This window comes from Astyanax mexicanus, chromosome 10 (assembly GCF_023375975.1).
Source record: "Astyanax mexicanus isolate ESR-SI-001 chromosome 10, AstMex3_surface, whole genome shotgun sequence".
Classification (NCBI taxonomy): Eukaryota; Metazoa; Chordata; class Actinopteri; order Characiformes; family Acestrorhamphidae; genus Astyanax; species Astyanax mexicanus.
In genome coordinates, this window is record NC_064417.1 from 35,083,620 (window position 1) to 35,108,972 (window position 25,353).

The 25,353-nt window shown below is 37.6% G+C and overlaps 4 protein-coding genes and 1 non-coding gene across 10 annotated transcripts in view; 1 reads left to right on the forward strand and 4 right to left on the reverse strand.

Moving 5' to 3' along the window:
• Window positions 1-3,083, reverse strand: part of parietopsin — a 416,841-nt gene extending 413,758 nt beyond the window's left edge. For 3 of the 5 annotated variants that reach the window (XR_007440927.1, XR_007440928.1, XR_007440926.1), the window contains exon 1: window positions 1,023-3,083. Coding sequence is in view for 2 of the 5 variants with exons in the window: in XM_022684365.2 (XP_022540086.2) it covers window positions 575-730; window positions 1,423-3,003 (1,737 nt within the window). In the remaining 3 variants the exon portion in view is untranslated. Of the gene's footprint in view, window positions 1-89; window positions 731-1,022 lie in introns of those variants that run through there. The other 2 variants (XM_049484177.1, XM_022684365.2) reach the window with 2 other exon arrangements.
• A 502-nt stretch (window positions 3,084-3,585) lies between these two features.
• nt5dc3 (5'-nucleotidase domain containing 3) lies at window positions 3,586-14,461 on the reverse strand. The gene is made up of 14 exons (XM_007252895.4): window positions 14,086-14,461; window positions 12,272-12,456; window positions 11,953-12,027; window positions 11,806-11,861; window positions 10,894-10,984; window positions 10,595-10,732; window positions 10,228-10,288; window positions 9,820-9,922; window positions 9,584-9,685; window positions 9,300-9,381; window positions 8,656-8,742; window positions 7,751-7,891; window positions 7,382-7,446; window positions 3,586-6,335 (listed from the first exon to the last, which is right to left on the reverse strand). Exons 1-14 carry the CDS (start codon window positions 14,348-14,350, stop codon window positions 6,074-6,076), a joined length of 1,713 nt encoding a protein of 570 aa, XP_007252957.3. The 5' UTR covers window positions 14,351-14,461; the 3' UTR covers window positions 3,586-6,073.
• A 2,047-nt stretch (window positions 14,462-16,508) lies between these two features.
• LOC125804872 (U5 spliceosomal RNA) lies at window positions 16,509-16,623 on the reverse strand. Its single transcript, XR_007441093.1, has one exon. It is a non-coding gene; the product is annotated as a U5 spliceosomal RNA (small nuclear RNA).
• Window positions 16,624-18,850: 2,227 nt separating this feature from the next.
• On the reverse strand, window positions 18,851-20,384 carry c10h12orf73 (chromosome 10 C12orf73 homolog). 2 transcript variants are annotated; one of them, XM_049484465.1, is made up of 4 exons: window positions 20,220-20,384; window positions 19,727-19,811; window positions 19,466-19,609; window positions 18,851-19,029 (listed from the first exon to the last, which is right to left on the reverse strand). In XM_049484465.1, exons 3-4 carry the CDS (start codon window positions 19,571-19,573, stop codon window positions 18,940-18,942), a joined length of 198 nt encoding a protein of 65 aa, XP_049340422.1. In that variant the 5' UTR covers window positions 19,574-19,609; window positions 19,727-19,811; window positions 20,220-20,384; the 3' UTR covers window positions 18,851-18,939. The 2 variants fall into 2 exon arrangements, with proteins under 2 accessions (XP_049340422.1, XP_007252958.1); XM_007252896.4 differs by lacking the exon at window positions 19,727-19,811 and having other exon boundaries at window positions 20,220-20,376.
• A 375-nt stretch (window positions 20,385-20,759) lies between these two features.
• On the forward strand, window positions 20,760-24,749 carry tdg.2 (thymine DNA glycosylase, tandem duplicate 2). The gene is made up of 11 exons (XM_007252898.4): window positions 20,760-20,906; window positions 21,247-21,328; window positions 21,538-21,710; window positions 21,802-22,004; window positions 22,138-22,207; window positions 22,294-22,429; window positions 22,678-22,760; window positions 22,844-22,938; window positions 23,039-23,210; window positions 23,297-23,407; window positions 23,544-24,749. The coding sequence occupies exons 2-11, from the start codon at window positions 21,264-21,266 to the stop codon at window positions 23,663-23,665; spliced, it is 1,230 nt and encodes a 409-aa protein (XP_007252960.2). The 5' UTR covers window positions 20,760-20,906; window positions 21,247-21,263; the 3' UTR covers window positions 23,666-24,749.
• Window positions 24,750-25,353: the final 604 nt, after the last annotated feature.

The window sequence follows — 25,353 nt, forward strand, 5'->3', positions numbered from 1 at the left end:
GTATGTGAAAATACAAGTGAAGATAGAACAAGTGTTTTATTTTGAGTTGTAGTGATTACTTCCAGATAAAGCATCAGGACTGACCTTTAAATAATCAGATAACTGAGTGTTTTACTTTTTTCTGTTTATCCCTAACTTATAAGAAAAGTATGTTGTTGAAAATATGGTCTTTTCAAGATTTTATTCCAGAAAAAAAATAGGTATAAAAGATTTTGTTTTTTATTTATTTATTTATTTATTTATTACTTTTAAAACCCAGTTACAGACTATAAAGTGTTAAGAATTCACAAAATTTTGGGATATGAACCACGCCTCAATTTCCCGAGCTCCTCCCCCTGGTCCTATATATATATATATATACCTCCTAGGTGCTCACCTACGTGACTTTCTACCTCGCACCCGCCTCCACCCCATCACCACCCTCGTCTTCATCACTCATCTTCATTACTCACCTAGCTGCGGGGGGGACCTGGCTGGAGAACCGTCTCAAGCTGTTCTGAACTGTACCCCAAGCAACATCATCACAGTTCCCCTCCCCGCATCGCGTAGGCGGGGTTTATTATAGCAAAAAAGATTATTGTTTTGCACATAGTACTTTGCATTTGTTCTTCAGGTAGTAAAATTCATTGCGGAATTGAGGGTTGACTGCTGCATAAATGATGGGGTTGGTCAGTGAGGTCATGCAGGCAATGCAGACTGCAAGAACCTCCAGCTCGTTAACGACTTTCACCTGGAAGATTGAGATTAAATTAGATTGGGGGTCAGAGATCAAGCTAATATAAAAAGTACAAACTGGAATTAGTGCTCTAGAAAAAAAAAAAAAGAAACCACTTCCATTTCTGACTCAGTTTCTTTGATTTTGCTAATTGTAGTTATATGTTTGAGGAAAAATAACATTGTTGTTTTATTCTATAAACTACAGACAACATTTTTCCCAAATTCCCCAAAATTTTTTTTTTCATTTAGAGCATTTATTTGCAGAAAATGAGAAATGGCGGAAAAAGGATGCAGAGCTTTCATACCTCAAATAATGCAAAGAAAACAAGTTCATATTCAAAGTTTTAAGAGTTCAGAAATCAATATTTGGTGGAATAACCCTGGTTTTTAATCACAGATTTAATGCATCTTGGCATGTTCTCCTCCACCAGTCTTGCTTTTGCTTTTTGCGTTTTAAGTTTATGCAACTCCTGGGGCAAACATTCAAGCAGATCAGCTTGGTTTGATGGCTTGTGGTCATTCATCTTCCTCTTGATTATATTCCAGAGGTTTTCAATTTGGTAAAATCAAAGAAACTGATCATTTTTATTTGGTCTCTTATTTTTTTCCAGTGCTATAATTACAATAATATTGTGCATATGAAGATGTTACTATTTCTTTTTTAGAATAAGCTGATTTACACAATGTTTGAGAATGTTCACTTACGCTTGGAACTTCTTTTCTGTTCAGAAAGATGTTCAGCACTATTGTGCCGATCAGTGGCAACCAGAAGACGAGGAAAGTGAAGACGATGTATCCGGAGCGTTTGGCCAGTTTGCTCTCCTTCTTCTTGTTAGCTTTCTCCTTGTTGGCGAAAGATGGCATCATGCACACCGCCCCCATTGCCTCTTCTTCCTGGGGGGCGCTGACCTGCACGCTTTGGGCAGTGTCCTCCTGTATGTCCTGTGGCGCATCATTGTCCGCTTTTTGTTTGCCGTCTTCGTGTGGCTGGTCATGCGCGTTCTCGTCCGTGCTCTGAGCCTCACCTGGAGACCCCTCATTGCTCTCAACATCTAGACGTTCAGGCGCGTTCTCGTGCTCGGTCTGAGCCTCACCTGGAGATGTCTCCTCGTCCTCCGCGTCCAGGATTTCAGGCACGTGCTCTTCTTGCACGCTCTGAGCCTCACCTGGAGATGTCTCCTCGTCCTCTACGTCCAGGACTTCAGGCACGTGCTCTTGCACGCTCTGAGGGGGTTCTAGTTCCTGCGCATTTTGGTGCGTATCAGACGAGCTCTGGGTGTCACAGGGCGCCGTGGACGCGCATTCTGCGTCCACTGTTGGCTCCTGTCCTGTTTCTGCCTGGTCAGGTGGATCAGGCTCGTTCCCGCACAGCTCGGACACTAGAGTCACGCTGTCTGTAGAGGGAGTTTGACTCGGGGTCAGGGTCTTTTGCGCGCCCCCGTCACGCAGCACACTGTCATCAGTCTCGCCTGCTCCTTTCAGCTCTGGTGCTAAATGCGTTTTTGCAGCCTCGTGCGCGCTAACCGTGTCCACATTCCCTTTCCCCTCTTTATCTTTGACTTTTTTCTCGTCCCCTTTTTTCCCGGGTGGGGGAAACACGCCCTTGTCGAATATCTTCCTCCCGTGCGCTCTCACCACCATGAAAATATGCGCGTAACACACCGCTATTACTGCCAAGCACGCGCACCACGCGGGCAACAGGACGTACCGACCGAACGAGTCGTATGTATGGAGTTCGGACACAAGCACACCTCTGCACCGCGCGTATACGGGCGAGTCCCGTGCGTAACGCGCGCACAGCCCTGATGCTAGAGCGGGCGCGGCCCACGTAAACGGGATCCACGCGGTCACGCGCTTCCTTCGCTCGCCACCGCCCCCGCCGCCCTCGAAAGGTTTCGTGACGGCTCGGTGGCGCTCGAGGCTGATCCCCGCCACGGTAAGCAACTGCGCACCACAGCTCACAGAGAAGCAGGCAAGCTGCGCACTGCACAGCGCGAGCCCGAGGTCGTCCACGCGCCCCTGCACCCGAAGCACGACCAGCAGTAGCAGCAGCGGGCAGTCCGTGACGCAGCGTAGCAGATCCACGAGCGCCAGGTTGACCAGCAGAGCGTTGGTGGCCGTCTGGAGGGACTTGTGGCGGCGCACCGCGTGCACCACGAACAGGTTAGCGGCTGATCCTAGCACGAGTGTCACAAGAAGCAACATGCAGTCCACCGCGATTAGGACCACCTGAGCTCTACCTGCCCACACGCCGTCCTCCAACACCCAGCTGGAATTGGGGTTCATCTCCAACAGAATGCATGCTGTTTCAGTCACATGTCTATAATCCTATCTTCACCAGCAACAAACATCCACTTACTTGTTGGGTCTGTTTGTCTGTGTGATCTCCTCCTGTGTTCACACAACACAGCTGCCTAATTTGACCCCCCTCCCATCCATCCACACTGCTGACTTTTTCAGACCCATTTCTGTAATTAACACCCCGCCAGGCTGAGGGTCATTAGGGAGCCACTGCTGTTTGTTGTTGGTAAAATCTATCTTGTTAGCTGATATTAATAACAGCCCTGATGTAAAGTCAATTACACACACAGTGGAGGGGATGTGATGCTCTGTCCAGGGCATACACAGAATATAATCATGCATGTACACAAAAAACAGCTTTAGTGCAGTGCAGTTCCTTAAACATGCTATTAAAATATGCTTGCACTGAAAAAAATGTAAATAAAAATGTACCTAATCAAAAGGTCTTATTGAAAACTTTCTTTTGAAGCACCTGTAAGTATGTCAATTTATAAACAGTTAGATCTGATAGTAACCTGTTTTAGATACAAACAAAGTGGGGTGAATAATATACACAAAAACACACAATAATATTTCAGAGATATTATTTAATAAATAAATCACACAAACAGTATGACCCAAACTGAATAACGTAAACTACGGTAAACTACAAAGTTGAAAAAAGTCAAAACAACCAAACAAAAAATGCCGTAATCACTCAAGGCTTTGCATTACAGAGGTCCAACACATCAACTTCTTCATTATTTGAAAAAATAAAAGGTCTAAAGCAATTATAAGCAAAATATTGATTATATAAGTGCAAACAATTGAAAACATAAATAAACCATTTTGTTTTCTTTCTGCTGAAAGGTTCCTATTCTGAGTATAAACATTTTTGACAGATTGTACAGATAGGAAAGATCACATTTAAACACAAAATTGTTTTATAAGCAATATCAATAATATTGAACCTATGTTCAGCAGAAAGAATTGTAAATCAATTTAACACACAAATAAAGCAAGTAAAAGGCATTTAAAGAGCATAAACACCAGGTTTCTACAGTTTTGCAGCCGTCTAAAATGTTTGTGGTTTTTTTTTATGACTCACAGGAACTTGTGCGTATCTAATAATATTCACCAAGATGCAAAGAAAAAACACAAACCAAGATACAATACTATCGAAGGTATGCTGTAGGATAAATGCAGTAGTTCAGATTGCTGTTTGCTTTGGCAGCATGGTGAATGTAGTGACTGTTGTTGATCTGATGCTAGTTTTTATCAACTGCACAGTTTAGTCATTTCTATACTGTAACACACCTGATGCAACCTGCAACTATATTAGCTCATTTCTGATCCCTTAAAACTCAAATTCCTTATGAATACATTATCATTTTATCATTAAAAGAGCAATTTCAGAATCATGTTGATGCTAATGGAGCTGGACGAAATCTTTCACCACAACTATGTAGCGTACGTAAAACTCTTGTCAATGTGTTTCCTTTACTTTAGATGCTGGCTTAGCTTTTCCCAGCTTGTTGACAAATGCATGGTTTCTGCTGTCCATAAGCTGAAGCTCACAAATCTATTTTTTTTACTGCAGTGGAACAAAACAAGAATTCCACCTTCCAGCTGTAGGGGGAGCACATAAGCAAAACAAACAATTATCTCCCACTGCTGCTTTAATGAGTTGAATAAGTTTGTAAGAGCAGAAAAACACTAAACTGTGGAGTGCTGTTGCCCTCTAGATTAATCCGTCCCTGAGTTGGGGTTTGGATTTGAGCTTTGATTGATACAGACTGATGCAGTGCTAAAGAGGAATCCTGCACCCTATATACACTCATCATCAAAGAAACAGTTGCGCCCAGAAGGAAGTGTCAGATTAACATGCCAGATAAAGGTGACCAAAACCAATAAACGATAAAAAGGGTGCAATAGTGTTTAAAGCATGCATCAGGTCTCAGCATGAAGATTTAGATATATTTTTAACTGTTTCCTGTGGATTGTTAATAACACATCCAAAAGTAACATCCCACACATTTTTGATTGGGGACAGGTCTGTGGATGCAGCTGGTGATGGCATAGTATCTGTGTCTTTAAGCCAAGCTCTTTAGATGGCAGCACCATGTGGATGAGCATCATCCTGTTGGAATAGTTCAGAACTTGTTCAGAAAAGGTTGAGCCAGTGGTTGTAGAACCTCATTAACATAAAGTTGGGCTGTTAAAGTGCCTGTAATGAAGACCAAAGGTGATCTGGCACCATACGACATTGCACCTCACGCTATGACACACTATGTCTTCTGGATGTGTAACTTGTGACAACAAACTATCGATGATGCTGCTGACCACGGTATCTCAACACACGGATTTGTTAGTAATCTCCACTAAGACGAAAGTGGGACTAGTCACTGAAGATGTCCTGCTGGCATTCTGAGTCACTCTACCCACAAAGAACAACCATTTTTTTGACGATGAGTGTATACACTTTTTTCAGTCCAGCTTTAGAGATGCACTAAATAGAGAGAAAAGCTATTGCTTATTTTAAAATCGCCATCACACTCAAGAGGCACATTCTGATAAAATAGCAACAATATCATTTAGCAACAAAATAATGAATACAAATAATTTTTTTAAATATAAATCCCAATTCTCTAGTTACTAAAGAGAGACTCGCTGAAGACCAAAATACATATTTTACACAGAATTCAGATATACTGTAAATATAAAAATGAGTTACTGACAGTTTAAAATAGTAAAGATCTAACTTCTTTTTGTGTCTTATTGACAATTACCCACCGTCACATTCTTTTTTTTTTAAACATTCAACACTGAATGTGAATCTATTACTGGCAACATTAGTGTAAGACTGCACAAACATTATACTGACAGTAGTTGACACTACCAACTTATCTAAGGTATATATGGGTAAAACATGCAAAACAAACAAAAAAAAGTACTTTATGGTTTTTCTACTGCAGTTACACCGACAGACAAGTCATGTCTGAACAAGGCCATTAATTCTCCAGCATCAGTCAGTACAACATTCATGCAGCTGTGATTTGTCCTCACCTGTCCAGTCTTACTCTGAGCCTGCCTGCTGGCTCTGAAAGGGTATGTTCATGGCTCCTGTACTGGTCTGCTCTGGCCAGGAGGGGGACTCGTGCTGAAGTGGGGTGCGTCTGGGGTAGAAGGTGTGCTTGAGGTCGTAGTTGAGAAGGCAGCTGATAGAAGCCATGTAGATGTCAGCAAACCGGGAGAGGCGACGGGAGAAGTAGGTGGGATTGTGGTATGTGCGGAACAGACTTCCAAACTGACTGTTGAAGATGTCTTTTGCCTGAGACCTGACACAACGTACAGTGGAGGTGGTTAGTCATAACATTTTGCAAATACAGTACGCACACTCATTCATTGCAGTTTCTTTATTTTCATGACTATTTACATTGTAGATTCTCACTGAAAGCATCAAAACTGTGAATGAACACATGTGGAGTTTTATGTACTTAACAAAAAATGACCTGGCCTCCACAGTCACCGGACCTGAACCCAATCCAGATGGTTTGGGGTGAGCTGGACCACAAAGTGATGAAGGCAAAGGGGCCAACAAGTGCTAAACACCTCTGGGAACTCCTTCCTTCAAGACTGTTGGAAAACCATTTCAGGTGGCCACCTCTTGAAGCTCATTGAGAGAATGCCAAGAGTGTGCAAAGCAGTAATCAGAGCAAAGATTGGCTATTTTGAAGAAATAACTTTTTTAGTTTGTTAAGTACATAAAACTCCACGTGTTCATTCATAGTTTTTATGCCTTCAATGAGAATCTACAATGTAAATAGTCATGAAAATAAAGAAAACGCATTGAAAAAGAAAAGGTGTATCCAAACATTTGGCCAAACATCCACATACATTACAGAGACTTCTACATTCCTGGCAAATATTTAGCATTATTTTGCTTAATATCTGATACGGTCGGAAACTAAAAGTCAAGAGCATCTACAGCCAATGTGGTCACATAGAAAGAGAGAACCACGGGCCAAAACTGCATAACCAAACTATTGTCCTAATGCTATTTTCTTTCTGAGTAGTTCTGCAGTGCTAAATATCATAAAAGTTAAACCCAACTGTGCTCTGCTGGATTACACTGCCACCTCCTGGTGATTCTTATCAAACTCTCCTCAATTAATTAAAAACATATACCTTCTTGTTGCAGTGATTGATAGTGTTTCTGCTTTAATGTTAGTAAAAGATTTAATTATTTATTATAGCCCTAATCATGCTGTAATTTGTTATATATAGAAAACAATACTGAAGTCTCTGTATCTACATAGTTATTTTACTACATAAAATAATTTCTTGAGCCTTCTTGCTGTAATAAACACATCTATCACCATACCTCATGTCTTCTCTCTCTCTGATCCACTGCTGAATCACTGCCTGTGAGGCAGGATCTCGATGTACCTGCCACAGACGCAGTGTAAGAAAAACATCAGGAATTCTGTACATAGCAACTGAGGAATACTTTATCCTAATTTTACGTGTAATGTTTTTAAATATAATCTTTCTGCAAATATAAATATACAAATATAAAGCCTAAAATATAGAGAAGCATTATATTTGCATGTATAACAATGTTTTAAACCGTACATTATAATAACACCAATAATATTTCCTGTTTTAATTTTATGAAGCACCATTTCAAAAGAGCAATTCAGTCACCCACTAAAACTGTGTTAGATTCTTGAGTGCCCCCCAGTGATCTGACCTGCATGTGTTCCAGCAGGCTGGTCAGGCTCTGCAGCCAGGTCATGGTGTGCACATATTCTTCCGTGTTCATGATCTTGATCTCCTTCCGTAGCTCAGGGATGATGGCCCCGGTCCTCCAGCCATGCTTCAGAGTCAGGTCCTGAAAACATGCACATTCACATATTAGTGTTAATCTGGAAACACATCATTTTATTGAGTTTGGCTTCAACTTCCTACAATAATTCTCTCTTTTTAGATATTTCGAAACAGTATGTGTTTCAAGATTTGAAAATCCATATATGAAGCACTAATATAAAAAAATCATCACAATGCTGATAAAATTTTAATACATTGCTAACTTTTCACCACTTTGGAGTACTGACAAGCTATGGTACTAAAATCAACACATAAATACCTATGAGGTATGTGTATGGTGTAATGGCGTACACAATGGTGTAAATTAAATCTACGCTTTCAGATATTTGCAAACACTCTTCTGGTTCTGAGTTTTTAACAATAGCTGAATAGCTTCAGTGCACTACTGGAGACTTAGGTTATTCAATTACATCTAATAAAATATATGAATTATGGTTTATTGTATTGGGAAAAACAAATAAAGTAAATATGATCCTTTACGGCGTTTAGGGTCCTGAAAAGCTCACTGCACAATTTTCCCCAATGTTCATTTAAATTACACAGTCTTAACTGTCTGCTTGCTTTCTTGCTGTTTGTTTAGTATTCTCTCACTTGCATTGCCGTTACTAAAATATTAACCAACCAATATTCTCTGGTACATCAACTCAAAAATGCTAATAGCAGTTATGCAAACACCCAGAGGCATCCAGCAGCAATGTTTCTGCTATACCCTCTGTTCAGCAGTGCTCAGTAGTACAACATTTGTGTGGGGGTTGGTGTGTTGCTTACAGCAAGGTCACTGTAGATGTGGTCTCCGAAGTATAAAACCTTCGAGCCCCTCCAACCAGTGAGTCTCAAGAACTCATACAGGTTTCCCTGGAAACAGAGAAGTGCAGACAGACAGTCAAAAAATATGTGTAAAAAAATCACCAATTAAAACACTGGACAATGCATTCATGCTTTTCTTCAGACTCCTTAATGTATAGAACAAATGACCTATCCATGCTCTGGCCCACAAGCTCACATTGTTTTGAAGCTAGTGCTAGACAAGGTTTACAGAACGTCAGAATAAAATTTAATCCATAAACATCCATGAATAAATGTGAAGATTATTAGATCATTTAAAGGCCATTTATTTTGAATGTGTGTGAAAGGTCATACTGTTAGACTTAAGATGTGTTTTTTTTGTCAAACGTTTTTATCTTAAACAGTGAAAACAGTTTATTAACCTGAAAACTTAACCCAACAACCAAATGCTGACTGAATTCCTCATTAGGCTGGGATTCCTGACAATATAAAGTAAAGTCTGTCCAACACTGCAAAAGTGGACATGGAACGATTTTATATACATTTGTGGGGCAAAGTGTGTTACAGACCAACAGTAACAATAGCTCTCTGCCATTTTTAGGTTTAGACCAGAGGGCATACAGCACCTGTTTATAAATCTGTCCTTTCTCCAGGTGGTGAATCCTGTCCCACAGCAACACTCCTTTATCAGTAACACGCCTGAATGGCCTTTAGGAACAAACACACACACATACACCATTTGTACTCCGTTTTGGGCAGTATTCCACAGTTGTCATGGTTAGCTTCTTAGCTCTCTCACATGCAATTGTGCAAACAAAAAGTGTAAGGGTGCTGTTATTGTGTCACAGTGTCATTCATACAAGTTTGATTCACAGCTGCCAATTTCCCCACTGTGTTTCCAGGAACTCACTTTCTGCGGTCGTTAAAGAAACTGGGCTTGTCAGCCTGCACTATGACCACATCGAAGAGATCCCTCCAGTCTTTTCCAACGATGTAGTTCATTCCTCGATCTCTACACAGTGAAAAAAAACACAAAAACAGAGCACTTAAAAAATTTAGTCTAATTAAGAAAGGGCATACAGCTGTAGCGGCTTTCCAGATTTTTTGTATAGATATACAACAAATTCCTGAATAAAACACACTTACACAAAGTCCAGGGGGCTGTTGGTGATCAGAAACATTTTCTTTCCATTTTCTGAAAGTTTCCTTAGAACTGCATGGGTCTGCTCACCATAACAGATATATTTCTCTGCACAATTATTAAAAAGGCAAAAGAAAAGGCAAAATTTATGGATTAAAACAATAAATATACTGTTATTGTTACGCATAAACCTTATATCTTTCCATATCTCTAGTCTTTACCATGCTTCTCTCGTAATGTAAATATGTCAGTTTTACTATTTATCCAGTCCAGATTAATGATGAAAGGACCAATATAATAATTCTTCAAAACCTTCTTTCGAAGAAACAAAAATGTTTTTTTTCTCCTCCTGCTAAATATCAGATCTATAGCATATAACAATATAAATAAATATGCTATATTTCCCATATTACCAATATCTGCCTCCACAGCTCGATACATGATTCCTTTTACATGGACATCTCCTATGGCCTCCTGGAAGCAGAGATAAAATAAACCACATTTCAGGTGCAAAAATTCAGCAAGAAAAGCGAAAATAAAAGAACAGTGTTCTGCATCAGAAAAAGCCAAATGGACACAGCAGCCACGCTACAACTATAATGATTTTTTCCCCTTAAACAGGCAGAAAATATAAAAATGAGTCTGTTTTCAGAGCTTCCTTAGTAGATAAAAAAATAAATTAAGAAAGTTGTCATTAGCAAAAAGTTATTAACAAAACACATATGTGCCGTTTTCCATTTACATTTGCTGACATGCATTTGTTTTGTGATCTGACCTAACCTTGACATCTTTGTAGAGGTGCACAGGCTCATAATCAATGTTGTGCTTCATGAAGTAATCATTGACACATGACAGCAGGGTCATCTCAGGCAGGGAGAAGATGTCCATGAACTGCTTCATAGTGTGGCCATGGGAACTCTAAACAACAGTGGACAGGATATTAGCAAGCAAACCTAATTAGAATAAGCCAAATAAAAAAACTATTTTTAGAATGTTGATGGAAAAAGAATCAGTTTACAGTGAGTGTTCAAATGCTCTTAGCCATTATGAATGACATCAGTTCTACATTATTCACCAACCTTTCCATAAAAGTCACTCATGATCTCTAGGGGTACATGGCAACCCTCATACATAGCAATGACTTCTTTATCTGAAACAGGGTGAAGTCCCCTGCAAGAGCACGCACACACCACACACACCACACACACAATGTTTGGTAAAATAGCCAATATGGGAGGAATATATGAAATTAAGACATTTCCATAATTCACAGTAGGTAGAGATAGTATACTGGTACAGGACTAATATCTTCAAAAATCCTTCGTCAGATATTAATGGTGAAAAAGCTAAATCCAACCCCTCAAAAATGTATCCTAAAACAGCAAACACTTATGTTGTTACAGTATGTTTGCGTATTAACTCATATGTATGAAGTTGTCCGAGTAATTTAAGCAAATTGTTTAAATTTGGCATCGTGCATTTTATGTCTTAGCCAGATGGTAAGAATTTGTTGGGTGCAATACTGTGCAAGCCATCCTCCTGCCACCAAAACAGCTCTGACCTGTTGTGGCATGGGCTCCAAAAGACCTCTCTGAAGAGGTCTTGTGGTATCCGCCACCAATATAGGAGATTTTTACTTATTTGTCCCACAAATACCTAAATGGGTTAAGATCTGGGAAATGTAAATGCCATATTTGTTCAGATACTAAATACTGGAACCAAAAACACCCCACTTTGGATATGTTCGGATCCAGTCATCTAGCCATCACAATTTGGTTCTTGTCAAAGTGGCTTGGACTCTTATGTTTACTCACTTATTCTGCTTACTAGTCAGTTTAAGAACTGACTTTTTACTTGTTCCCAAATATGTATATCCCAACCCTCCAGACATCTAGACTTATGGCTGATTGGTGTCTAGAGAGACTGAAAGATAACCTCGGATAATATGAAAGCAGTCTATGGAATTCAGTCTGCTCATTCATACTACATACCTGTATACTGTTCCAAGTTGGATGTAATGAAAAGCATCAATCTTCATCAGTAAGGCCTGAATAACAAGGACGTGAAAAGGATCTTAACAATCCAAACAATCTCACTCATCTTTTCAAAATCCAACAGCAAAGACTACTACTACATACCTTCTGAACATCATAGTGCAGCCCCCGAACCACAAAATCTGGGATGTACTCGTATTCCTTCAGTCCTTCTGGGTACTAAGCCAAAGATCAAAATTATAAAAGGGTCAAACATTTCCGTGGAGACTTTCATCTTTTCAAAATCCAGTTAATTCTACTTCCAAGAAAAATACAATGTCTACAAAGGTAATAGTGCCCATAACACTGTTTCAACACGTTTAACAGACCTTTTAAATGACAAAACATACCACTGCTCAAGCATTTACAAACTATATAATAAAAGGAAAGAAAAAAAAGTCCAATGCCTGAACTGTGCACTCACCCTGTGTTCTTGGATAAGAATATCCCGAGCAATGTTGAAGATCAGAGTGTGGAGATTGCTGGAATAAAAAGCTAAAGTGTAGTCATAGTCAAATCCGTAGATTTCAATATCCTGCAGACTCATCTCATTGTTGGCAAATATGGTGTCCGGATTCACAAAGTTGTTGGATATCACTGGGATTAAATCTGAGGAGAAGGAAAAATAAAACTTGTGATTTATATTTGTAACAAAAAAAAATCAGCCCACTTTTTAGGAGTGTGTGGATTCCTGTTTGTATCCAACGATGGAAAACAACAAGAACCATTTCCATGTGATCTAACTGCATAATGTTGCCTTGAGGTAAATGAAAAAAAAAAAACATGCAGAATAAACATTGAATCAACATTATTGTTATGGTTGAATAAACATTGGATTTGGTGTTGATTATGAAAAGTGAATCAACGTTGATATGGCAACATTGTTTCACCGTAGTACCTTTAATAAACCATAGTTCACATTTAGGATGCTAAACATTGTGTGGACGAGGGGAAAGAAATGTATGCCATGATGAAAAATTAACTATTTTATTTTTATTCTCTCTCTCGCTGAATATACATCTGAGAAGTAGGAACTACAAACAAAAAGCTTTTATTACTACAAGTTGCTAAAACTAGAAAATCGTATGGTTTACAGAGAGTTAACAATAAACTTACATCCCTGTGGTAAAGCTGAGTATAAAAATGTTACCCACCACACCCAATCTGATTTAACATTTGATCTCAAAAACTCGACAGTAAAACAAATACATCATGAACATACCCCAGGTATAGTGAAGAATTTGTGCCAAACTGGAAAGCAATTACTGCAAATGGAAGTAAAACCACTTTTGTTTTTTTATCTCTTTTTCATGGTGATGAAATGTAAAATGCAAAATTCAAAGGGTAAAAGCTTGATGACATTATGTTGATTCACTGTTGAAATTTCAATGTTTGCACAACCATTTGAAAAAAAAACATCAGATATTACTTCAACCACATTTCAACCACATTTAACATTGAAGGTCGGTTGTTTTCCGGCTGGGTAGGCTTTAAACCTTTTTACAGACTATCAAATATACTTCTTTAAATACCGAAAAATAAAGTGACAGTGTAATAATCAAAATAGTTAACTCCATGACACTTAGGGTTAACTTTCAATAGAAGTAAATTTTAGTTCATTAATGATGAAATTTTGATACAGCACTAAATCATAAACTGAATGGCTCAAAAAAATATATTTCGCTGTTATTTTTACCCCCATTTAGCTCTGTATAATACTTCTAAAATAGATTAGTATACTACACGATAATACAACATTTTACATTACATTAACTAATATGACTAATATGAACACAAGGACAATAATTACTGTCTAACTTTTGATCACAGAATACTCATTACAACTCAATGATATAAGGAAATAAATAAACATAAATACACGTAATATAACAGAATAACAAGATAAGAAACTAACATTTAGGTGTTGTATAAGCTTTTCAAAATTGTTAACCTACAGTAATATTTTTAGCTCTGTATAATCATTTATAACTCTATAAATTAGTATTATAACTTATAACTCTAAGTTAACTGTTTTACAGGAGATTAACATTTAAAGTTTGTTATGTCCTATAGTTAACAATGTACCATAACTTCTCTCGTGTAGACTCTTCTGTAATACTGCTATAAATAATTAATATATTTTAATAATAAGGATTCAATTGCAGACAGACAGGTGTTGTAAACAGAATCCCTGTACCCGAACAGCCCTTCATGTATGGTAACAGTGTCTAAACCCACCTTCGGTCTGCCGTTTGGTTTCATTGTAAACAGACCACAGCCAGCTGGTCAGGTTTCCCCCCGCGGCGGAGGAGTCGCTGCTAACGCCGGCGGCGGACACCCGCGGTAAGGGGGCTCGGTTTCGGTTTGCTGGGTGACGTTTCGGAGAAAAACCTGAGCCACATGGCGAGTGGAGAGCCAGACAGCGGGAGAGCAGCTTCCCCCCAGCCCCGCTCCTGTTCCTGAGGAGGAGGAGGAGAGAGAGGGGCGAACACAAGGCCGGCATGGCTCCTCTCTTTCCACCCGAGCGCGGCCGCTGCGGCTACATGTGCCTGAAACTCAACTCCCTCCGCCGAGCTGCTGCTGCTGCTAAACACAGCTCCTGCTATACACGGGTAAAAACAGAGCAGGTTAATGGAGAGCCTACCCACTTCTTATTTACCACGATATAGCAAAACATGACTGTAACCGCCAGAGGGAGCCCGCGAATGAGCTCTAAATGAATGAGAGTGAATGGAATAAAATAGTTATCTACATGTTCAGGATATTCCTTTCATTTCTAGAGGTATTTTAAAGTATTTATTCAACAAATTCAAGAAAACAAATCTGCATTTTCCAGTTTTCTACAGGAAACAATATTTGAGCAAATGGACGGGGATACTGTCAATCAGCTAATCGTACAAAAGAGATCAACTGTCAATAATTTCTTGCATTGTCCAATCAAACGTTTAAAGCCTGTCGTTTTGTGCATCAGCCAATTCTCACGTGCTCATAAACACATGAGACAGGCTACCAAAGTTACTATCATGACTTCACATTGCAACTCCATTGCAACTTGCCCCTCGCGTTCCTACAGGTAAAAGAACCCGGATCAAATTTGGGCGTTAAATACCCTAACAACATCTAGATTGGCTGATGCAAAAAATGATGGATAGGTCATTCTACTCTGCAATTGATCATTGCAAATAATGATTGACGGCTAAGAGCAAAAATTTAATTGGTTGATGCAAAACACGATTGACAGGCTCATCTCCCAAACCCTCGTCCATTTAGGTGTCGGGTCTGCAGCATTCCCCTTCACTAACCTAGTGAAGTAAAAGCCACATCACTTTTAAAAGGCTTTTACCAGAAGTTTTACCAGAAGCTTTAAATATATGCCTTTGGTGCTGAAACGTGTGAAATTGTTATGTGTTCAGAAAATGAATTCAATATTCTGTATAAAAATTAACAAACATCTATAAACTCTGATTTAGCTCAGTTGCTCCATATGAATCCATTATTATTTTACTCATTAGGGAGCGCCCTCTGGTGGCCCAACAAACCCGACAGAGATGCTTAAGTAGGTATTCTTCTCTCTGTACAGTCTCTGGTAAAACACTGGGGTTTCTATTTTCGCCTCCACGATTTTCATAATAAAAGTTCCCATAACGACGAATCTACTAACTAGAAGACTTTTATATCTGGACCTTTAAATATACAGGTACGCATTGGTTTTAAAAAAGGAGGACACTCTCTAATTCACCCCTACTGAGAAACATGTGGTAATAGGAAAGGCCTATTTTTTGTCGATGAACTATGGAGTTGTTGATCCCAATTCAAAGCACACCACACTCGAGTGAATTTTGTGCTAAAGCTTTTACTCGAAAAAATAATAATAATATAATAATAAAATTCTTTAAAAAAATAAGATTTAAAAGGAAAAGTGTATGTTTGCAAATTCAAGAATATAGCAAATACATATATATATTTTAAATATACTTGGTTACTTGGTTAAAAAGTTTCAGTTTGGATTTTGCCAGTCTTTGCTTTCATTTTTGGGTTCTTGGAGATTTTGCTGCTAAAGACTGTTTCTGCTTTATTGTATTTTTTTTTTTTTTTTGCTTCTAAGTTTTGGCACAGTTTTCACGGTAGGGCGGGGCTTAGAAGAAGGTGTTTCCCTTGAATCTTCTCTGGTCACCTGATTTTGGACTGACAGGTACCCTGAACCCTTGTCTGAGACCTACCATTGGGAGATTCAAGGGTAAAAAAAAATAAGCAGAAGCAAACTAGAGATTCCAGAAGCAAAAGTCAGCAAAATCCACAGAAAATCTAACAAAACGCAAAAATGGAAGCAAAGGCTGGGAGAATTTAAACTGAAATCACTTCTAAATGACTGCAAAAAATTATAAAGTAACCAAGTATATTTAATAATATATATTTGATAAAAATTTCCTAATGATTATTAAAATTATGATTGCTTGTCTAGTTGTCTGTGCTTGTATGAAAATATGGTTATAAGACAAGAGTATATTGAGCGCAAATTACAAAACGTTCTCCGAAAGCAACCCGTATTTATCCCTACCAAACACATACCCGCGGAATGCAACACACTCAGCAGCTTACTATGTACGAGAAACCAAGCAGTATCTCCCACTTAATTTCTATTTTTTTAACCAGTATAGAAAACCCCGCCATTAGGCAGGGCATCAAAAAATTAGTTGATACTCATAATGTTCCTCCCCACGGAAATCTTTAGTAAAAGGCGAAAGATTTATACGATCTGAAGAGAAACAAGAGTGTACTGCCGAACTGAGCTGCGGAATCACCGCGGCATATGCACAGATACACTTCCACTCCATGGTTACCTGACCACCACAGAGAACGTTTGAGAATGCAAAAAAATAAGTTAAAATTAGAGCATTTTATTCTCTGCACTTGCGTTAATGCAGAGATATTACGCAAAATAACAACATAACGCACAAGCTTAAGGCTCGCAGTGCATCATGGGTATCACAGCTCCGCCTTGTTATTTGCTGCTTCAGTGGTCTGAAGTTAAGTTGTGCGGTTTTGTTGAGAAGTTACTCAACACTGTGTCTGTCTGTGTTAGATACATACATTTATGTTTCTAAAAAAACGTCAGTTTTATCATAAACATAACGTGAATATACAACTAGTAACGTTCCAGGAGTAATATAGTAGCAACTAGTCTTGAACTGAATTTACGGTTTTGTGTCATGAAAACAAACGAGGATGCAAGTACATTTCTATCCCCCAGATAAACATTGTGTTACTGTTCCAAAACAATCTGTACTGTATGAGTTTTGAATGAGTTTTAATAATACTAATCAGATCAATTTTCCACTAGTAATAGTGCTTGATGTGATTTTAGACAAAACAAGACAAGCACAGATGAAATATGGTCTCCACGTTTTACCCATTTTAGGCACAATTTATACACAACATATTAACTAAACGACTCCCACCCCACAGAGATGACTTTTACATAATTTTACTGAAAATATTTAAGTTTAATTTGCTCTACTTTTCCAGTAGTCACTTTCTCTAGGAAACATTTGGAAGCAGTCAGATAAAAAGGACATGCACCTTTACGTACTAAGTACTTAAGTACTTTAAGTTCTTTAATTACTGTTCAGATATTTTATTGCAGAAAAGAAAATTAGTTAATCTTATTATATTTTTAATAAACAATTATGTCATTTTTTTATTTTACTTTTGTATGTGAAGTGTGGTCTACTTTGAGGTTAGCATATGGAGTTATGGTACAAAATTATGGAAAATCTCAACTGTGTTCACTTATTTAAATGGTTAAAATGCCTTAATGCCCTGCTAAAAATCCAGCATAATAGACACGTCATTGAGGAGGGACATTTTGGTTTGAATCTGTAAATGGTTTTATTACATTGGACTATACTTTGTTCTGCTTTATCAGTTTCCAGGTTCTGTATTGATGTGGAGTGTATATTTAGATACACATTATTAGAAAACTAATATAATGTGTTCTTAATAAGGAGTTCAACTACCATTATTTACCAGCAGGTCTAGAACTGAACTACAGCCAAGTGCACTGAAGCATGCACTGTCTTTGGAACAGACATTTCCTAATTGTGTTCTATAGATGCTGGTAGGGAGCACTTTACTGGAAGAGACCACTCCCATAAAAATATAACTGTTTCAATATAGGATACAAGCAGTAAGCTGCAGAAATTAATATATTTACTGTTCCTATTGGTCAGTTGATTTGTCTTTGCGACTATAGCTACTACCATGAGTCCTTTAAAATAACACCTCTTTCAAAGTCATTTAGGCTACGTTCACATTACCTGGCTGAAGTGACTGAAATCAGATTTTTTATGGCTGTGTGAACTTGCCAAACCCGTTTTTTTTTTTCAAATCAGATTTGAGTCACTTTCATATATGGTCCTAAATCAGATACGCATTCAATCCCCGGACATGGGACATGAATGTGAACAGTCAAATCGGAATTCATGTGTATTTTTGCTCTTAGTGCTATCGCTGCAAAACGACAAAAGCAAGCCGCCTGGCCTTTTTTCACCTCCTCGACCTGAGCATGTATTTCAGACAAGCTATTTGCTCTCCACTCCAGCAAAAGATTCTCCACATATGAGCTGCTAACGCATCAATTTCACCTTTATAAAGCTACGAGTCATCTCTCAAATATGACGTTTTTTGTTGTTGGTGAAGAAGGCGGCAGTTATACACATATCAGTGTGCACATGTGAGGCGTTTTAGGGACAGGTTCATTCACATTACACACAGACACAGGTCACTTATATTTGTGAATGCGAACCGTCAAGATTGCCAAATCCGTTCTAAGCAAAAAATCGGATTTGAACGTGGCTTGTAACGTGAATGTAGCCTTCGATCTTCTCATTTTGGTATCTTGGTCCAACAGAGCATGTTAGAATATTAACACACATATTTCCCATTCTTGTATCCTCACCTTTTGGGAATGTCATTTATGAAATCATAGGTATAAAGACAGATGAAAAAGCATACAATTTATTACACAAAGAAGATCTCAAAAGTAAATGTGTTGTTTACATCAGTATGTACACTTAAATACAAAACGTGACATTAATGTTTTTCTGGCGCTGCCTGTCTCGCCTTTAGTCCAAGAAGCTCTGTCCGCAGTTCTCCAGGCTTAGGTGGAACGTCTGGAATGGTCTGTAAAATAATAATTACCGTCATTACTTTATTAACAAATAGGATTTCATATATTTATTAACAAAGGCAAATACAGCACTGTTTTAGTATAAATATTGGTAACTTTAAAATAAGACTACCTTTGTAAAGGGTTTATAAATGGTTAATTACAATTAGTTTATTAATGGTTAATAATTAGGTTGTAAATGCCTTAGAAATCATTAATAATCAGTTATAACACATACATAGAAAGGGCAACAATGACCTGTTGTTTGCCAAATAGTGAACCCACAGCCATCTGTATTGTTGCCCTTTCTACGTATGTGTTATAACTGATTATTAGTGATTTTTAAGGCATTTACAACCTAATTAGTAACCATTAATAAACTAATTGTAAACCATTTATAAACCCTTTATAAAGGTAGTCTTATTTTAAAGTGGTACCTAAATATCTTACCAAATCTGGACGGTAATACTGATGTACGACCTCAGCGCCAGCAAACATGGATAGTACGCTGGCACCGAACATTTTCAGGTATCTTGGCCAAGACACTCCAGCTGGCATCCTCAGATTTGTGATTATGGACAGTTACTTTTGCCCCTGAAGGAAACGGCGAACAGGTTTAAAATAGTTTTAAAATAGCTCTTAGACTCCAAAATATCACCATAATTCATTTCAGGATTACAATAAAAAGAAACCAACGCATTAGTTTCTCACTTCCACGCCTTAGGATCTCATTCCCACGCCTTCATTAGAAGTGACTATGGATGATTTTTCTTACCAAGATGTCACCTTAGGGTCTCTGTATTAATTTACAGAAAAGCAAGCATTATTTAACTCTCGCTAAAACTTAATTATCTTGTTTCACGCCTTAAAAAGTCATAGCAACACGTTTTTTAAACATTTTGTCACCTTAGAGGGTTTGTACAAAGTATTAAAAAATATATTTTTAGGCAGATAGCGACAGTAGCCCCTTATTCTTATTCTCTTATATATCCACTTGAATTGTTGCAACAGTAAGCAGCGAGTTGGGTTAACATGTCAGAACACCGGCTGGTGTTGGTATGACATTCAGAAGGCATGCATGCTAACGCTAAACTGTAAACATGCTCAAATATCACCTTTCCTTCCAGTCAGAGACAAATTTCTTTCAAACACAACAGCGCATTCGACACAAACAACAAACAGAGAATCAAAGGCCCACACAAACCTCTCTTAATCTGTCTAGATTAAGTCTGATGACTCGAGTGTGAACCTAAATGGTCATATTTTTATCAGCACTTTAGCTAACGTTAAATATCTGTAATGTCTCTGGTCTGTCCGGTCCGCACGCCGCCGTCACGGTCGAGTCCATTTGTAGGAGCTGGGGGTGTGTAAATGTCCACAGGTTAAATATAGCTATAGTTATGTGTCCTATTCTATAATTAACTTATTATACAATAAACGCTATAGTTATGTAATTTCGTAGTAATGCTGGTTTTATACAAAACCAACGGTAAAAGGAATATTTTGCGCAGCCCCTTAAAAAGAGACAGTAACGTTATAATAAACATTTAATATCTCAGACGTCAGTCTAAAACGTTGTGAGGCCTAAACGAAAATATCAGTACATATTGATTAAGTTAGACATATATATATATGTATATATATATACATATATATATATATAATTAACTAATTAAAAATGAAATTTCACATAAACTTAACAAATAAATCTCATAAATATTTTTTGCTTTACGGACTTTTATTTTGAAACATCCTTCAACGCTTTGTCTTGTGAATACATGTAGCTAGGTTAGCTAAGGAAGCCGGCTGAAGCTTTAATATCTTCGCTAGTTTTCTCATTTTTGATAACAAACACTTGCGCCCGTAACCAGGACAAGGTTTTCTGTGACTGGTGAGTCTTATAAAATGTAAATCTTTTTGTGTGTGTCGTTAATTTCTATTGAATGTAACGTTACGTAAAATGTGTAAGCTAGCATCAAGCTAACTTATCCAATTGATTTAAATGGTTAGCCATGTAGCTAGTTTTCTGTTTATTGTAGCTTAAATATTATTTTTTGGTACCATGATACTTTTGCTAGAGACTCTGTGATTAACAGAGCTTTCTGCTAATAGAGAAAGAGAGAACTGAATCAAAAATGTGGGTTATAAATGCGGTTAAACAACGTGAAGCAAAAGAAGACTTGCAAATATATATTGTCAGTAACGCCTGTATAAATATTAATCTATTAAAGTAAAACCACCAATTAAGATGGAAGAAAAGCAGTATGAATGTGATTATCAGATGCCTCTCGTGGATGATTATTTTCAGCAATGGTGAGTATAACCAGTTTGCAAATTCTGATGTGTTTACAGAAATCACAGACTACTGCTTTAACATGTTCTTTGAGCATTTTTTATGTAGTGATTGTGTAACTCTTGTTCCATAACATACATATTTAAGTCAGATCTTATCAATGAATCAGTGTGCCCTACATGTCTGTTTTTTGTTTGTTTGTTTGTTTGTTTTGTTTTTCACATCTTAGGTACAGTCAGCAGTTTCAACCACAGCCAGTTCCCCAGTACAGCCAGATGGTTAATGCTCTTCATCACCAACAAGAACCCGAAGAGAAAAGAGTCATGAATGAATTAGCAGTGTATAAAGATCAGTATCCAGCTCAAGTCAGTGAACTTCCTCAGCTGCCCATCCAACCTACAAGTACAGTGCTACAGTCCTCAGATCCAATGAATAATAATAACCATCACAAAACCAGTGGAGTAAAATGAAATGTATTATGTGTGTGTTCTAGCTGTTCCATCAACACCTGAAAAGGGTAAGAAGCGGGGAAGACCACCAAAACAGAAGCCAGGGGAGGAAATGAATCAGGCGAATGCCACAGACACTGTGAAAAAACCCAAAAGAACCCTGGACAGATTTAATGGCATGTCTGTGGAGGAAGTCATGGCCAGAAAACTGCCAGATATCATCACTTACGACCTGGACATTCTGATAGTGAGTAGCCAGTCTTCATTGTAATTGAACAGGAAAACTTATTATATTAATTGATTTTTTTTATAGCATAACCTTTCCCAAAGTGTTTTAACTATTCTTAAATTTAGTCACTCTTATTCCATTGACATTGTAGATCGGTATCAACCCTGGACTTTTGTCAGCATACAAAGGACGCCACTACCCAAATCCAGGAAATCATTTTTGTATGTATTTTCTTTTACTTTTGATTTGTGGAGTCTTTTATTTTAACTTTATTTTTTTAATAACTACTGTATTTGTTTTCCTCTAGGGAAGTGCCTGTTCTTGTCAGGGCTTACAGAAGAGCAGTTGAACTATATGCATGATCAGACTCTTCCAGACAGGCATGGCATTGGCTTCACTAATATGGTTGAGAGGACTACGCCTGGGAGTAAAGACCTCTCAAAGTATTGTTAATAAAATATCAGTTGTAAGACATTCATACTGATGCCTGGCCCACAGTACAGCATTGTCTGGCATCCCCATTTCAGGATGTAAACAATTGTATTGATTATTCTAGATTATCATATAGAGTGGGCAATTTATGAGGGTTAAGTTTAGAGTTGATATATATGTTTGTCAGTTTCGTATTTTATTACAAAGCACAATGCTGCACAGCAAAACTGATGAGTGAAGCTTTTTTTTTTTTTTTTAGTAAAGAAATTCGAGAAGGAGGCAAACAACTTCTGGAAAAACTACAGATGTACAGGCCACGAATTGCAGCTTTTAATGGGAAAGGTAACATTATTTTTTTTCTTAAGATTTTCTTTTGACCTTATTTTTATTTATTATAAATATGAATGATTATATGTACATTGCAGGTATTTATGAAATATTCTGTAAAGAAATCTTTGGAGTGAAGGCCAAGAACCTAGAATTTGGACTGCAGCCTTACAAAGTTCCGGGCACAGAAACAGTACGACTATCGGACCTACTGTCTTTCCTCATTAATACGTTTACCACCATTACCTATCAGAAAAAAGCTTATTAAAGTTCCTAATTCTACACTTTTGCAGGTATGTTACCTGATGCCATCCTCCAGTCCTCGTTGTGCACAGTTCCCCCGCGCACAAGACAAAGTTCATTTTTACATTAGGCTGAAGGAGCTAAGAGACCAGATGAAGGGTGTGGTGAAGAACCCGGAGGTTGAAGAGACCCAGTACACATTCGATTTGAACATGGCCAAAGGTAATTCAAGTTAGAATTTGATGAATTCTTTTCAATACAGGCAGACTTTATGAACAGCAAATAAACCAAGCATGTTCTCATTACAGAGGATGCTAAAAGGATGGCCATTAAAGAAGAGCAGCCTGACCCTGGCTATGAGGAAAGCTCAACTAGTGGGTCACAGCAGGCCTGCAGTTTTTACCCTGCTAATGAGAGAGGTAGTAATATATATTTCTAATAATCTAACACGTCTATAGGTATATCTATTGTGGCACTTAAATCACGTGCTAAGACATTGCTTTAAAAGTAGATTACCTTAATACAGTGTTATTTGCTAAACTTTCCTTGTTGCAGATGCTGCAAATTCAGAACATTCCTCGCTTATGGATCAAGTTAGGTCAAGCCAATGGACAGTACAGCCATTTGAAGACCAGATCCCAGATATTAGATGCCCGAACACCAATAGGATATCTTGATGTAAGTGACTGGTTGAAGAGCCTGCCTTAAAGGCTTTTCTAAACTAAATGGAGGACCAAAGAGAAAAAGGTCTCATAGTACCTTACTGGTTTTCCAGTTTTTCATTCAAGGTGAGTGTCTTCATGTGGATGAAAACACCTTCTTTCCTGTGACAGACAAGGGTTCAATTCTTCGGACATGCAAGGGCACCACACATTACACCAGTACACAAGTCCTTGACAAAGATTCTTAGGACATTTGCCTACTCAAATGTTAGTCGTTCTGAGAGAGTGTCAGCCAAACGCCACAAACATAAATGTCTGTATAATGAGTCTTTGTGGAGAAGCAAAGATTTTATGTGAGTTGCATGTTCATTTTTACTGTGAGAACCGTGTACTGAAACAGTTGTCGTTCAGTATAATGTCAGAACTGTTAAGGTAAATTCTATATTTTGTCTTACACTTCAAACATTTCATCTCAGGGTTTTATTAATTAGTTTGTTCCTAAGGTATTTACTCTTGAGGTCATGCATGACTTCCATGCATGATTTTGTAAACTTTCACAGTACTACTCTATTTTGATTTTTTGGTGCTTATTTATGATTTCTACCTCAGTTGAATGGTATTACCGTTATGTGTTTTTTTACTGTTTGCAATGTGATTTCATGTACCTGGATTCTGTATAAAATTGAGTAGAGTACAAAAACTGTTTCTGAAGGGTCACATCACCACACAGTCGCTTGGTGTTTTTTAATGTCCAATAACATCTCATACAGTCCTTGCTCATTTGCTAAATAATAGAGCCTGCAGAGAGACATTAGTACATGCATGACTCTATTCAAGGTTTTCAATTTGAGAAGTGCTTTGAAAAATTGTTTGATTTTGATTGTGCCACTGATATTTTTTGTTTTTTACTCTTTTTTTTACATTTACATTATGAATGTACAGACTTTTATATTTAATGTGTGATAACTTAAGCATTACGGACACTCCATACAAGATGAAAAGTTTTTTTTTAATGCTTCAAAACAATGTTTTAACATGATGATTTGATTTGTAAAAACTTTCACAGCTGTGCTGTTAATAAATACATACTGAGATCATACTGAAATCTGAGCCCATTTTATTCAAAACTATTTTTTTTTCTTTTTTTATTGTGTGCTATATAGTATGAATTGACAAAAAAGAGACCACTTAAAATTGGGTTTATTTGATTTTACCAAATTAAAAATGTCTGGAATCAAGAGGAAGATGGATGATCACAAGCCATCAAACCAAGCTGAACTGCTTGAATTTTTGCATCAGGAGTGGCATTAGTTATCCAAAAGTAGTGTGTAAGACTAGTGGAGGAGAACAGGCCAGGATGCATGAAATCTTTGTTTGAAAACCAGGGTTATTCCACCAAATATTGATTTCTCTTAAAACTTTGTGAATATGAATTTGTTTTCTTTGTGTTATTTGAGGTCTAAAAGCTCTGCATCTTTTTTTTTTGTTATTTCAGACTTTATTCATTTCTGCAAATAAATGCTATAAGAAAGGTTGTCAGTAATTTATAGAATAAAACAACAATGTTAATTTTATTCAAACATATTGAAGTGTTTTTTTTTGTTTTTTTTTCAGAGCTGTATAATTATTAGCCATCTATTTTTTAATTGATAGTGTTTATTTGACATTCTGACTAAGTGTTTAAAAAAAGAAATTAAATAACA

What these genes read in the sequence shown, in the direction of transcription:
- nt5dc3 (XM_007252895.4), bottom strand. Translation starts at nt 14,350, where the DNA reads ATGCCGGCCTTGTGTTCGCCCCTCTCTCTCCTCCTCCTCCTCAGGAAC. An exon ending in CAACTTGGAACAGTATACAG is followed by an intron (nt 10,985 to 11,805) that starts GTATGTAGTATG and finishes GTGCTCTTGCAG; the next exon opens with GGGACTTCACCCTGTTTCAG. An exon ending in AAGGACAGATTTATAAACAG is followed by an intron (nt 8,743 to 9,299) that starts GTGCTGTATGCC and finishes CTCTGTTTCCAG; the next exon opens with GGAAACCTGTATGAGTTCTT.
- c10h12orf73 (XM_049484465.1), bottom strand. Translation starts at nt 19,573, where the DNA reads ATGCCAGCTGGAGTGTCTTGGCCAAGATACCTGAAAATGTTCGGTGCC. An exon ending in AGTATTACCGTCCAGATTTG is followed by an intron (nt 19,030 to 19,465) that starts GTAAGATATTTA and finishes ATTATTTTACAG; the next exon opens with ACCATTCCAGACGTTCCACC.
- tdg.2 (XM_007252898.4), top strand. Translation starts at nt 21,264, where the DNA reads ATGGAAGAAAAGCAGTATGAATGTGATTATCAGATGCCTCTCGTGGAT. An exon ending in AAATCCAGGAAATCATTTTT is followed by an intron (nt 22,208 to 22,293) that starts GTATGTATTTTC and finishes GTTTTCCTCTAG; the next exon opens with GGAAGTGCCTGTTCTTGTCA. An exon ending in TTACCCTGCTAATGAGAGAG is followed by an intron (nt 23,408 to 23,543) that starts GTAGTAATATAT and finishes TCCTTGTTGCAG; the next exon opens with ATGCTGCAAATTCAGAACAT.